We start from the raw sequence: 16,373 nt of genomic DNA on the forward strand, positions 1-16,373 counted from the left end.
TATATTGTATGTCTGCAACACCTCCTCCCTCTCATCAGATGCTTCAGTTAGGAAGTCCCTGAACCTCTGACTATTCAAAGGATTGTATACACACACACACACACACACACACATACACACACACACACAATTATTTTCAGGATCCAACAGAATCAAGGATAGCATACCTGTGTATGAAGAGTGCATACAGAAACTCATATACTTACTAAAACGTATATGGATTTATCTTTCCAGTTAAACATACATCCACAAGTATAGACCAAATACACCTAACATATACATAAAATCATACAGGCGTATACTCTGGCATGCAGTCCATGGTCCACTGTAAGCTGAAGCAGGTGTGTCGCATGACTTTTAGAGGCCCCCTACAAATTTTTGTTTTGAGGCCCCATCCCTTTAATCAAAATTCATAATCTATGCACCTTTTATTCCTAGCTATATTTTACATACATACATACATACATACATACATACATACAATATTTCATATTTATTCTAAAGAACATCTGTTAAAGCACCACAAGTTAAATTTATTTAGGTCTATTACAAATTTCAATAAGTAAAACTTCCAGATATGTGAGTAATAAGGACCAGAATATACAAAGCCTATTTAGGTAGGGACGTTCGTGGTAAAATTGTAATATTTTTACAAGAACTTTTGCAGGTACAATGTATTACCATTTTGTTTCTTGAAATTTTCAGTTAACAGAGATAGTTTAATGCTTGTTCAGCATCTAAACCAAAGTAAATAAATGACTCATCTACGTACTTTAATCTTAACATGGGGTCCCTCAACCATGGAGGCACCCTGCGACCTCAAGAATTGCAGGGGCTTAGCGAAAGCCCTGGGCTCAAAGTTCAATGCAGAGAAGGTTCTGAGTGTGGTATAAATAATAACACAAATGGGCTGAGGTTCACTACACCTATTTCAGACATGTTTTTTTTATTGATGAACAAATCAATTACATCATGTAAAAGAAAAAAAACGTTTTCTTCAGGTGAATTAAAGATAATAAAATTTAACATTTAAGATTTTTCACACAAATATTACAGGATGCATATTGACTCTCTCATTTTGGTGCCAGTTGAGAAAGTTTATACACACACACACACAATTAAGATTCAGGTACTTAAACGACAGTAATGCATTGATACCTGGACATCCTTATTACTTATTTAAACACACACACATACACACACATACACGCACACACACACATACACATATGAATACACATATATACATCATCATCATCATCATCATCATCATCATCGTTTAACGTCCGTTTTCCATGCTGGCATGGGTTGGACGGTTTGACTGAGGTTTGGAGAGCCAGTGGCTACACCAGGCTCCAATCTGATCTGGTAATGTTTCTAGAGCTGGATGTCCTTCCTAAAGCCAACCACTCCAAGAGTGTAGTGGGTGCTTTTTACATGCCACTGGCACAGGAGCCAGTCAAGCAGGCCTGGCATCAATCACGTTCGGATGGGGCTATTTACGTGCCACTGGTATGGGAGCCAGTAAGGCAGACTTGGCATCGACCACGTTCAGATGGTGCTTCTTATGTACCACCAGCACGGGAGCCAGTCAGAGGGCATTGGCCACAGCTACGATATTGGTTTTACTAGACTCAACAGGTTTTCTCAAGTATATCATATCTCCTGACACATCAGGGGTATTCTTAACAGGGCCGGACATGCATGGCTGCGATCTCACTTTAGCTGCCGGGGCTTCTCAATCACATTATATCTCCTGTCATTGCCTCTGTGAGGCCCAGTGTCTGAAAGTCATGCTTCACCACCTCATCCCATGTCTTCCTGGGTCTACCTCTTCCACAGGTTCCTTCCACAGGTTCCTTCCACAGTTAGGGAATGTCACTTCCTCACACGGCTATCTTCATTCATACATAACACATGACCATACCAGTGCAGGCGCCTCTCTTGCGCACCACATTTGATGCTTCTTATGCCCAACTTTTCTCTTAGGGCACTTACACTCTGTTGTGTATGCATACTGACATTACACATACATACATACATACATACATACATGCATCTTTTAATCATCAAGTGTTGAAGTGCATCCCTTGACCAAGTTTGCATACATGAGGCTTATAACATCATAAGACTTGGAAGGCAGCTCTTTGAGCAACACTCTTTGTCTGATAACCTAGAATACATGCCCAAAGAAGTCGCACAACTCTACTGCAATGTATCATCAGATAAAAGGATGAGTCTATACAAACAGAAGACTGCATGGATATGTTACTAGAAAGCTCCGTGATGATAGTAACATCGGTCATCAAAGCAGTTCATCATGGACTAATGCCCGGATTACTACCTCTCACTCTGAAGGGTATGCGTTTGCAATCCAGGAACAGGAAATATCAACTAAGTACTTGATGCACAAAAGGGATAGAGATGCAGATAGAGCCGTAAAGTGTGACAGCCGATGCAGACTTTGTGGAGTTCACACTGAAGATATCACCCCATCATAAGCAGTTGTCCAAAAATGTCATCACGGTATTACCTACCGATGAGACATGGCGTTATAGCTAGGATACTCTATATTGAAATCTGCTTGAAGGATAATCCTGATGTCAAAGAAATAAGAACCCATAGCCACTCATAACAAAAAAGAATACTGGTGGAATGTACCAGTGAAGACCTCAATAAAATGTAAGCACAACAGATCTGATATAATGATTTGGGATAGAGAAGGAAATTAGCTGCCCAGTAGATGTTAACATAAAGCTGAAGATCAGTGAAAAAGAGAACACCTATGCTGAACTATTGAGAAATCTACATAGAATAGTGGGAGTATTCTATCCTATTACTCTGTCACTCTCTCTCCCTCATTCCTCCTCCCTTGCTTATGTGGCTCCCACGTGACCATCGACCATCTTTCTTTCTTTCTCTCCATTGTAGCTGGAGCAAGGAAGACGTGTTCTTGTTTGTCTCCTGTTCTAGCTTGATTTATGCGTTCACCACCACAACCTCATTTAGGCTTAGCAGCCCTTCCTGTTTGTTTTCAGTGCCCCTATTTGTGTTACCTATTTTGACCCTCCGCAAAATCCCAAATTCTATTTAATTTGTTTTGCAGGAGCAACTGTTTTATTGAAAGCATATATTGTTGTTTAATGCTCGACATATGGGTCTAGAAAAACAACCAACAACTGATGTTCTTTATGTTTGTTTTGTTTTCTATTTGTGTCTTTCGTTGTTCGAAAGAATAGTTCATGTTCCCGTGCTTCGTGCTTTTTTGTTGTACATGTTTCATGACATCCTGTGCCCACATATGCATATATACATATATATATATATATGTATAGATCTAAGTATGTACATGTACGTATGTATATATGCATATATATATTATTTATATTATTTATATTATTATTATTATTATATATATATATATATATATATATATATATATATATATATATATATACTACAGTTCTATATTTAAGAGATGAGGAATTATTTACATTATTTACATTATTTACATTTGACGGATATTTGTCCTCATCTTGTTTGTTGTTAACACGTTTCGGCTGATATACCCTCCAGCCTTCGTCAGGTGTCTTGGGGAAATTTTGAACCTGGGTTCTCATTCCTAACGATGTTACTATTATTATATTATTATTATTATTACTATTATTAATCAGGTCGCTGCCGTGAATCGAACTCGGAATCTTGGGGTTAGTAGCCCACACTCTTAACCACTACGCCATATGCCCACGGGCATATATATATGTATATAGATATTCATGTATATACATATGTATATAAATATATATATATATATATATGTGTGTGTGTGTGTATGTATGTATGTGTATATATGTATGTATGTATGTGTATATATATATGTATGTATATATATATATGCATGTGTGGTAAGTAGCTTGCTTACCAGCCACATGGTTCTGGGTTCAGTCCCACTGCGTGGCATCTTAGACAAGTGTCTTCTACTATAGCCTCGGGCCGACCAAAGCCTTGTGAGTAGATTTGTTTGACAGAAACTAAAAGAAGCCCGTCGTATATATGTATATATATGTGTGTGTGTATGTTTGTGTGTCTGTGTTTGTCCCCCTAGCATTGCTTGACAACCGATGCTGGTGTGTTTATGTCCCCGGTTCAGCAAAAGAGGCCAATAGAATAAGTACTAGGCTTACAAAGAAGAAGTCCTGGGATCAATTTGCTCAACTAAAGGCGGTGCTCCAGCATGGCCGCAGTCAGATAACTGAAACAAGTAAAAGAGTATATATATACGTTATTTACATTATTTACATTTGACGGATATTTGTCCTCGTCTTGTTTGTTGTTAACACAACGTTTCAGCTATTCACCAAAGTCCCAACTGGTGAAGTACTATCGGTGATTCAAGAAAAACTAGTGACAGACACCCATCTAAAAGAACGCACTAGTATACCAATAACAAACTTGATGGAAATGTTGACTTTCTGTGTAGAAACTACCTACTTCAGTATGGACATTGATATATATCGACAAGAAGATGGTTTAGCTATGGGTTCGCCATTATCACCGATATATACATGGAATACTTCGAGAATTTGGCTTTAGGCTCAACACCACTAAAACCAACCCTATGGATGCGATACGTTGATGACACCTTTATTCTCTGGCCCCACCAGCAAGATGTCCAAATGCTGTTAGATCATGTGAACTCAATAAATCCATCCATACAGTTCATCATGGAAAAGGAACAGAACAATCAGTTGGCATTCCTGGATGTATTAATAACACGCACCGAGTATGGATTCAGGACATCCATATAGCGCAAGCCAACCTTCACTGGACGATACCTTAACTTCAATTCCCACCATCCATACAGTGTAAAGAGAGGAATTGCTCAGTGCCTAAAACATCGAGCAAAGAATATAAGTGGCGATCGTGATACCCACCACGAAGAAATGATCAAGCTCAGTAACAATCTATTAAGAAACAACTACCCCAAGAACATACTATCTACTCCAATTATGAAGAAAAGAGAGGATGAAACCAATAAACTGTCTACAGTCTGTCTACGCTATGTGAAAGGCCTCTCTGAAAAGATACAAAAGATATGCGGCCCATATGACATCAGGGCAGTATTCAAGAGCAATACAACACTTCGCAAATATCTCCTTCGAGTAAAACCACCAACAGAAGAGAATATGACCAAAAACTGTGTGTACTCCCATGCAGCTGTGGTAGGTTATACAAAGGTGAAACATGTCGCCCCCTCAAAATAAGGGTAGAAGAACATCGCAAAGCTGTGACACGAGGAGATATTGATAAATCGGGTATAGCTGATCATGTATGGCAAAATGGAGACCACCTCCCCCTGTGGGATGAAGTTAAAATAATAGACAGGGAACAACACTGGAAAATACGAAAACTAAAAGAAGCAGCACATATGCTGGGACACAACAACCTCCTAAGCAGACCGAGTGCAGATATGAATAGCATATGGGAACCGGTATTGAAGGAGGATAGAAAAATAATAGATTTATAAGCCCTAAAATTCACTCCATAATTGCCCACGTGATTAATAATAATAATAATAATATAATAATAGTAACATCGTTAGGAATGAGAACCCAGGTTCAAAATTTCCCCAAGACACCTGACGAAGGCTGGAGGGTATATCAGCCGAAACGTTGTGTTAACAACAAACAAGATGAGGACAAATATCCGTCAAATGTAAATAATGTAAATAATTCCTGATCTCTTAAATATAGAACTGTGTATATATATATATATATATATATATATATATATATATATATATATATAAACAAATAGTAAATGAGTATATGCATATATACGTACAGGTATGTGCATACCGACATCCACCTGTATGTATAGGTGCATATCTGGGTACAGGACATTGCAAACAAACGTAGACGAGAACACACGAGCCACATAGAGAACATTCTACTTCATCAGCTACCCACGTTTGAACACCGGCGTTTCGACGAGCTTGGGCAGGACGCATCGTTAAAACGGCTCGTCCCATGGATCGCAGATTAAATTTGTGTACGCAAATTAAATCTAGCCATGGAGGAATGTAGTGGCGGACAAAAAACAAAACAGGAAAACAAACAGAAAAGGCTTTATGGCCAAACGAGAAAAATTATGTGTGTATGAACGCGATGAGGCACGAACCCGAGAGAGACAAAGTGGTGCGTGCGTTGCTTGGCGAAAGCCAAGGAAGGAAAGGATTATTGACCGGAAGCATGTGACCATGCCGGTAGAGAGAGTGGTAGAGGGAGAAACAAAGGGAGGAAGTAGAAGAATAGGTGAGCAACAGGGGAAAAGAGAAAGAGAGGAAATACGAGGGGGAAAAAAGAGGTACGTAGTAGTAACAGAGGAAGAACGAGAGGGGTAAAGCGAGATACGTAGTAGTAAAGAGGAAGAACGAGAGGGGGAACAAAGAAAGAGAAAGAGATAGAGTAGCGTCGGAGGATGTGAGTTTACGAAAACTACTTACAGTTGGAAGGCGCTGCGTTCAATCATGTAAAAACAAATAGTAAATGAGTATATGCATATATACGTACAGGTATGTGCATACCGACATCCACCTGTATGTATAGGTGCATATCTGGGTACAGGACATTGCAAACAAACGTAGACGAGAACACACGAGCCACATAGAGAACATTCTACTTCATCAGCTACCCACGTTTTAACACCGGCGTTTCGACGAGCTTGGGCAGGACGCATCGTTAAAACGGCTCGTCCAATGGATCGCAGATTAAATTTGTATACGCAAATTAAATCTAGCCATGGAGGAATGTAGTGGCGGACAAAAAACAAGACAGGAAAACAAACAGAAAAGGCTTTACGGCCAGACGAGAAAAATTATGTGTGTATGAACGCGATGAGATATATATATATATATATATATATATGTGTCTGCGTGTACCTCTATGTTTGTGTTTGCCATCTCCACTACTTGACTACCAGTGTTGGTATGTTTATATCTTTGTAACTTAGCAATTTGGCAAAAGAGACTGATAAAAAAAAAATAGGTACTAGGATTGATTTGTTTGACCAAAAAGTCATTCTAGGCAGTGTTCCAGCATGGCACCAATCCAGTGACTGAAACACATAAAAGATTAAGTGTAACCTTATATTGATAGCCATCGTAAATATTAATAACTTGAAAAGCCATCGAAACAAAGGTCTTCCATAATTTTACAAGCATATTGATTCTGCTTTCTGTTCTAACCTTTAATTTCATTGCACTGCCTCTGTAACAGAGTTCCAGACCATAACTCATTGTTCGTTTGTTTTCATTCAATCCATTTGCTGTTCTCATCTGTCAGATTCATATTTGTGCTGAATTCTAATTAGCAAGACTTCCATTAAAGAAAAATTGTATGAAATATTTGAATTGTAGTTCCTAGTGATATGTATTGGTTGTAGTGTGACCTTAGTTAGCTCTGATAAAACAGAACTTCAGATCAAAGAAATACCAACCAGGACCATCACTTTTTATTTCAGTGTATCAAAGACATTATACAATGTGTCCTTCATTTTTTGAGGAAGAAAGAGTGTGGTGACTGCTATTTTCAACAAGTCAAGTACCAATGCAGAGGTGTTATCGTTTATTCTTTTGCTTTTTTCAGTAGTTGGGGCACCACCTTGAAGAATTTTAGTTGAATGAATTGACCCCAGTATTTATATTTTTAAAGCCTGGTGCTTATTCTGTTAGTCTCTTTTGCTGAACTGCTAAGCTATGGTGAGCATAAACACACCAACGCTGGTTGTCAGGTAGTATTGGGGACAGACATACATGCACAGTAGAAATCACTTGCCCAAGGTAACACACAGTGAGACTGAACCTGGAAGTTTGTGGTTGGGATACAAGCCTTTTACCACACAGCCATGCTTGCAGCCAAGGGTTACCTATTTATTTGTGAAGCATAAGTATTCATTTTTCATACCAAAGTACTGGTTTGACCCTGGAAAACTGAATGAGTATTGTATTTTCTATAGTGTTAGTATCTGTGATTAGTAATAACTATAAGCTTTTTAGCGTTAATTAAACATTTTATCATTTGAATGAAAAGGATTAAGAATCTGAGTAATTTTTACCATTCTCTTCGTCTGTGCTTCTGAATTTGTTTTCAGACCAGCAAGAATTCCAAATATGCCAACCATGATAGTCTAAATAAAACACAAATTATACAATTAAATTTTATATTTAGAGAAAAATGAAAATATTGAAGTAATTGTTAAATCTTAAAATAAGATACTAAAGAAAATGAAACTATTAAAAACAATAAAGAAATATATATTTTGCTTTCTGCTTCATCAACCATAGTTTCTTAATATTGACTGCTGTAAGAACTCTGCCTTTTATTTTGCCATGCCAGTAATATTTACTCCTGTTCACCAAAAACTGATGCCTCCTGTCATGATTTGTGGCTATATATAATTGCACTTAAAGGATGGAGCCAAAAATTTTACTTGTCATGTGTTGGTAGTTAAATTCATCTGCCAGCAAGTGTGTTTTGCTAGGAAATAGAATCCTAATTTCATTGGCAAAGCTTGAGTGCAACTGGATACTTCTTGTATGTAAGTATGTATGTATGTAATAATACAAAGAATATATATGCATGTATACACACATATATGTACATACTTACATCTATATGTGTATATAGATGCATATCAAGGTACAGGACGTTAGAAAAATGAACTACAGACAACGGAACAAACACATAGGAAAACAGATAGCCACTTGGAATTATTCCTTCATCAGCTGCCTCTATTCTAACTAGGCGTTTCGAAGCTATGTATGTATGTATGTATGTATGTATGTATGTATATGTGTGTGTGTGTGTGCATGTGTATGTATGTCTGTATGTATATTATGGTTTCACTTAGGCAGACTAATACTAACTAGTTGTTAGAATTTGATATATATATATGATTTAGAATAAAGCAGTAGGTGAATACAGAGTTTAATATCAATGCTATTTATCATATATATATATATATATATAAAATAAAGTACCAGTCAAATACCAGAATTGATGTAATCAACTTGCCCCCTCCCTTCAAAAATTGCTAGCCTTGCACTTTGCAACAGACTGGTGCCCATGGTAACCAGGTAACCAGCTTTATGGGTCCCAGAGCTCAAGAAAAATAAAAAGTTCAGTTCATAAAATCTTACATAATGTTTCAATTTTCTTTCAGAGTAATTTAAATCCCAAAACAAAAGATATACTGATGCAAAAGGGCTTTTTTCCAGAGAAAAAATATAGTTATCAATACTACATAATTGTGTATACTGATAGAATATGAGGCACTGGAAAAATAAATATAAAATAAAATCTGGTTTATGATCATTATTAGATATGGGCATTATTTTACGGAAACTTTTTTCCAAATTGTTGACCGATTTTTTTTTTTTTTCGTAAAACATTGTTTTAAAGTGTTTCATCTCTGCCATAAAATGCCTTCTATGCAGTTTCAGGTTGAGAGAACTTCCAAATGCTATTCTAAACAGGGTTCCAATATTGTTAGCTACAAGCAAGTATTCCTCAAAACAATGCCAATTTAAGCATCAAAACAGAAAAAAAAAAAAAAATGAAATTAACAGCCTCAAGACTATCCATGAGTATTAAAAAACTTAGATGTATTACAATATATTTTTGATCACTATACAGTTGTTATAAAAACCAATATCAGTTACGTAACTTTCCTTATTATGCCCCAAGTTCCATTGTCTGTTTTGGCATGGTATCTACAGATGGATGCCCTTCCTAGTGTCAACTTCTTTACAAAATGTACTGGATGCTTTTTATGTGGCACTAGCACAGGTACTTCTTACGTGGAACTGGTACAGATGCTTTTTATGTGGCACCATCACCAGTGCTGTCCATGAGTGTTAATTGAAAAACTAAAGTGTATTTCAATATTTTTTTGATCAGTATACAGTATCATAAAAAAACAATACCAGTTATATAACTATCCTTATTAGGATAGATAAATGTAGGAATCAATACTTACCCATAGACTTGCAATACATGCTGGTGTAGCAACTAGCAGAGACAGATTGTGCTTGCCATTTATTTTTACTACTCTTGTGGAATATCCCATCATTGAAATAATAAAACACAAAGCTCCAATGCCCAAATGAAATGCTCCTGTTATTGTCATAGCTGTGTACTTGAAACCAAAAATCATCTTTGATGGTTATGTGAGACTTATCTAAAGATAAAGAAAAGTTTTAAAAAGTCAGAAAAAGAAAATGAATTTAAACTACAAAACGTATATAAATATATAAGCTTGCATTTCGAGATACCCAGGGTGGAAAATCATCAGGGCATGAAAAAGGACAATACAAGGATTGCATTATGATCAATTGGAATACTCCAATAGACTCTTCAAAATACAATATATTAAACCAGTGTATCTTGGACAAAATTATCCCTATAAGAGGTTTAAATATCCTCATAGTGACTATATATATATATATATATATATATATATATATGTATGTGTGTGTGTGAGGGATGTACATCTAAAAATGTGTGTGTGTGTGTGTGTGTGTGTACACACACACACACACACACACACACATTTTAGAGTAAACACCTAAATGTGAAAGAAGGTGGGAAAAAATAGTACTTGAGTACTGGAGGTAAAGTAATATGCCTTATTGTTAAAGCTGCAAAAATATCACAAAAAACTGCTACTCAGAGTTTCACGTTCTCGTTGTGATCCAGAATGGAATAAGAACGTAGGTTATATGTATAATTTATATTATGATATAATTCTCATTGACAGATACACATTTGAATTTGATTGATCGTTTCAACTAACAGTTTTTCATTTGGCACAAGGCCTGGCATATTTTTGGTGGGGGAGGGGGTCAGTCAATTACATCGGCCCCAGTGCGTAACTGGTACTTAATTCATCGACCTCGAATGGATGAAAGGCAAAGTCGACCCCGGCGGCATTTGAACTCAGAACATGGTGACAGACGAAATACTGCTAAGCATTTCGCCCGGCACGCTAACGATTCTGCCAGCTCACCACCTTATTATAATAATAATAATAATAATAATAATAATAATAATAATAATAATAATAATAATAATAATAATAATAATAATAATAATAATAATAATAATAAATAGTAATAATAATAATAGTAATAATAAAATAACTAAAAAATTCCATCCAGGCATTCGATAGATGTTCTTTTTTGGGTGTGCACTTAAAATCATTGTTGAAAAGTTCTGAAATTGCGATACATAAAATGTTTTCATTTGGTTTATAAAGGGGTGCATTTAAGAGTAAAAACTGAAAAAATATATAAATAGATATATATAGTTTGTATACTGTCGAAGGTTTCTTGAAAGGCGAGATGTCGGTTTAAGCAAAAAATCAAATTCAAATGTAAAATCAATGTTAACCGCACAGTATTTTCCCGTTAGGCATTCTATATTTCGAGGCGTGTCTGCAAGAATTCAAAAGTTCTAACCTTTGGTTCAGGGCGTATTTATCCTGGAAAAGGATGAAAAATTTCTCAGTTAGGCCCAAATTGCACCTCACTGGGCCTCTGTTTATATGGTGCTGCTCTTTCTAAGATTGTCCAGTAGATTTTGAAAGGGCGGGCGTCTCTTTCTTTCGACTGCCAGACGCTCGGCGAGATTCGTTGTTGTCCTATTTCTTTTCAGAGTATCGAAATGAATTTCGATGTGAATATAGCCTGGTCTTGAAGGAATTTCCGGTGGTTCCTATTTATGTCTTATATATTTGTGAGCCATCTATTTGCACCTTGGGTCTATATACTATTCCTTTCTCCAGATAATTTCCTCCCAACGGACAGCAACTTTGGTCATTACAATTACAATTCTTCTCATGATTATTTCCGGCACTGTGGTTATTCCTAATAGTTTTCTTGTTCTGCTGGTTTATTAAAGAGGCGACGTTTTTGCAACAAGAATAGCTAACCTTCATTGTTCTCCTGTTAAAAATCCTATGGTACTTGTGGTTTGCTTGAAAGCGCTTAGAAACTAGTTTCAAGAATTCTCTACCTATATTAGTTTTTACGGCGATGTTAAATGTCGGATTAAACCTCAAGATGTTCTTAGTTCTAGTCGTATGCGCTCTATTATTGTTAGTTATGCTTTGGCTATACTAGATCTTCTCCGAGAATCCACTGTTTCTTAATGCATCATTATATAATACGGCGCGGCATTTTGAAACGCTTTCTCGCCTGACGATATTGATGATATGCGTCTTCCTGTATTACTATATTCTTAAGGATTACGGGTAGATGATTAGACTTTTTGTTGATGTAATATAGCTTTTCATTAGACATACGGTAGGGTTTAAATTATTTAATTGTAAATTGTGAATATGCAGAATACATACATACAGATGCACACACATACATACATATATACATATGCATACACACACACATATATATATATATACATACATACATGCATACATACATGCATACATACATACATACATGCATGCATGCATGCATAGACACACACACATGCGCACAAACAAACAAAAAGGAACGCAGTGTAAATAACGGACAGAGTCAAGACTATTGAAAAGATTGCAAGACGCAACGAAAATTTTAGGAAAATAAAAATAATAAGTGGAAATCTTACCGGTGAGCGTGTTAAATTCTAAGGCACAAAAAGAAAATGACTCTCTACAACAGTATGTGTATATATATATATATATATATATATATATATATATATATATATATATATATATATATATATATATATATATATATATATATATATATATATATATATATATATATATATATATATATATATATATATATGGTACCGAAACACTTTCAAATTTCGTATACTTGTATATTTTGTGTTATAGAACAGATAAAAATTTTTGTATTGGAAGTTATTTCATGTAAAAAATTGTCGTATTTCGGTAATTTCAACCAATCACTGACGTCTATTGAGGTGAAAACAATTACTGCCGTGGAATGTAAACAACATGTTCTAACGGTGTCATGGGATCTTTTCCTTTGAATAAAATTAGTGCCGTAGTTTGTCAACAACAACTATCCTTGGTGCTGTTATTTATGACATCGTTCGTGCGTTTGTACTGGTTTTAGCTTTAGGGTTTTAGGGTTAGGGTTCGGGTTTTAGAGTTAGGGTTAGTTTTAGGGCTACGGTTAGGGTTATAATTACTTTTTCGATAACCTCACTCATAACCCTAACCCTAACCTTAACTCTAAAACCCTAACCCTAACTCTAAAACCCGAACCCTAACCCTAAAATCCTTACTAGGGAATAATGATATAATTAAACAGGGAATAACACTCTTGACACCAGCAAAAATTATTGTTTACAAAAAACAGCAGTAACTGTATTCAGCTGAATAGAAGTCAGTGATTGGTTGAAATTACAGAAATACAACTTTAACATGAAATTACTTATTAGGAAGAAATTTTTGTTAAAACGGCTAAGAGAAAAAAAATGTTTTATATGACACATTCTACCAGTATCCCAAGTTTGAAAGTGTTTCGTTAAGAAAACAAGTGGTGCCCGTCAAATCAGAAAGATCCCTCTCTCGGACTCGCGGTCATAGGATCGCGGTTTCGATTCCCAGACCGGGCGCTGTGAGTGTTTATTGAGCGAAAACACCTAAAGCTCCACGAAGCTCCGGCAGGGGATGGTGGCGAACCCTGCTGTACTCTTCCGCCACAACCTTTCTCTCACTCTTTCTTCCTGTTTCTGTTGTACCTGTATTTCAAAGGGCCAGCCTTGTCACACTGTGTCACGCTGAATCTCCCTGAGAACTACGTTAAGGGTACACGTGTTTGTGGAGTGCTCAGCCACTTTCACGTTAATTTCACGAGCATGCTGTTCTGTTGATTGGATCAACTGGAACTCTCGACGTCGTAAGCGACGGAGTGCCAACAACAACAACATGTTGCTCTCTAAAAAGGAATATAATAAAAGATCTCATCGATAAAACCAATTTCTTTATACATCGCATGAGGTGGCGAGCGTACTATCTCGACCGGGAAGAAGAAAGGATAAACAACATCAAGAATGATAAGAATATGCAGCATATGTTCAAAACACGGGAACACCCATCACCAAATCCGCAACTGGCTGGATTCGAAAAAGACCTGTGAAGCATAGTTAAATACATCAAATTCCACAAATTCTCCTTGAGGAAGAACCAGCATCTTAGGAAACTGCACACACTAGTGAAGGAACTCAAGAAGAAAGACGGGATGCTTGTGCATGCCTTTTAGATAAAGCTTTTTAGACCTCCGCTTCGAGCCAAGCTGAACGAAGCGGTGCAGAAAATCATGCTCGGTTGCATATGCAACTACCCATACTATGTACAGTGGAAACACATTTAGACCGTCGTAACCATAAAAATATGTTGTATGACATTGTAAAATAATAGGAAATAAATTTCGAGGATGTACCAGTCTTCATATTCTCTATCATTATAATTATTACACACACACACACACACACACACACACACACACACACACAAATAATCATCGCATTTACATTATATTTGTGTGTTACTAATAATTGATAAATCTATTACCTGTATATAATAAGTATGGAAAACAGGCAGCTCCTCAATGATCGCAAGCTTCGCACTATTTGAGAAAAGGTTTTAGTGTAACTCCAGTATCATCATTACGTGGATAGAAATCAACGAATCAAATTGCTGCGTGAAATCAAGATCTTAAGTCTTCCGAAGGGAAATGTTTGACAATCCTTATTTTTTTTAATACGTTCGTTAACATACTTCAATAACAAACAATATATATTTAAATCATTCCATTTGAAACATTGACGTCACATGTGGTGTGTGGCGTGTGCTGAGTGCGCAAGATGGTCAAGGACCTGAGGACAGTGGATGCAGGTTGTGCGCTTGTACTCCTAAAATTTCTGTTGGGTGCAAAATCAGAATTTGCACCTCCTACATACCTTTGCCAGGTTTAGAGGATAGTGTTTAAAAATTGATCTGATAAAGCCTCAAAACAAGACAAAGGACAAATATAAATAAATAAATAAATAAATAAAAAAAGGCCAAAATGTTTACTGGCGAAGACGGCCATAAAATTCGCAAGGGAAATTCCCTAGAAATATATATTACTGAACTGAAGCAGTATCAACATTAAAATTAAATACATACATACATATATCTTCTCCCGCCACTTTTCACTTCACTGTGTCCCTGTCATTTTTTCTCGCCCTTCCTTAATTCTTTTGTACCTCTGCCTCTACCTCTCTCTCTTCTCTTCTCACGTGACCGGTGTTCGGCCAGGTCTGACCTTTCTTTCTTGGGCAACCGTTGAGCATGCAACATCGTTATTCCGCCCTGTGCCTGTGAAACCTTGCATCCCGGCTGTAAGGCCTTATTTCTATATACGCCAGCTTAATTTTATTCGTCCAGTCGAAAGACATCTGTTGTTATGTCCCATTATTATTCCTACTGTATTTGTATAATATTGTTCGTTTTTTTCCCGTCCTTGTTTTTGTATACATTCGCTGCCTTCTTCCAAGGAATCTAATGCTCTTAGCTTAGTTTTTCCTTGGGGATGGCCAGATTGGAGCAATATCAAGAATAACCAGCGGAAATTGCAAAGATAATTTGGATCTCGACCGAAGAGAGAAAACTCCGAATGAGCTGTCCGTGTTTTCTTTGTATCGTCTATCTGAATGTTTTGTCCCTTTCTTGTATCACCTAAATGTCTTGATGTTTTGCGTTCTTGTCCCATTCTATAATATATATGTAGTGAAACTACCTATCGTCACTAGATACAAAACTACTATCGCCATTACATACAATCTTCTCATTTAAATATAAATAAATGCGAGCGTAGTAGAGAACCCATTCCTTGTCATCACGTGACTGATTATTATTCGAATCGGCAAATTCTTCGAACCTTTCCCGCCAGAACGCAAACTGACCAATCACGGCCCCTAATAAGGTCACGTGATAGAGTATATGTCTACCATCTGGTGAGCCAATAGTTTGTTATAAATAGCTTTAACTCATACCCAATAATTTGTCTCGGTCCAGTTTCTCTCAGGGACTGTTCCGTGTACCACACGACAGCAGCAGCAGCCAGCGACCACTTCAGCAGCTTCGTCCAGCCACGATGACCTCCGCCGTCGCCACATCAGCAACAAGAGTCTACGACTACTATCCAGCATCATCGTCATGACCAACACGATTCTACGATTACTACTAACCAGCAACAATCTCCACCAGCGTCAACACGACTTACTATGTACACTACACCAAACTACCGCGGCACATCTCTCTCTTCGATTCTGTTAGGTGACTCA

General features: G+C 36.8%; 1 protein-coding gene across 1 annotated transcript in view; it reads right to left on the reverse strand.

Moving 5' to 3' along the window:
* Positions 1–15,253, reverse strand: part of LOC106868672 (uncharacterized) — a 28,265-nt gene extending 13,012 nt beyond the window's left edge. The window contains exons 1-3 of the mRNA XM_014914047.3: positions 14,617–15,253; positions 10,039–10,239; positions 8,116–8,187 (exon numbers count right to left, since the gene is read on the reverse strand). Of these exons, the coding sequence (XP_014769533.1) occupies positions 8,116–8,187; positions 10,039–10,215 (249 nt within the window). The 5' untranslated portion in view covers positions 10,216–10,239; positions 14,617–15,253. The remainder of the gene's footprint in view (positions 1–8,115; positions 8,188–10,038; positions 10,240–14,616) is intronic.
* Positions 15,254–16,373: the final 1,120 nt, after the last annotated feature.

The sequence above is a fragment of the Octopus bimaculoides genome, chromosome 11 (assembly GCF_046866305.1).
Source record: "Octopus bimaculoides isolate indiv1 chromosome 11, ASM4686630v1, whole genome shotgun sequence".
NCBI classification, from domain to species: Eukaryota; Metazoa; Mollusca; class Cephalopoda; order Octopoda; family Octopodidae; genus Octopus; species Octopus bimaculoides.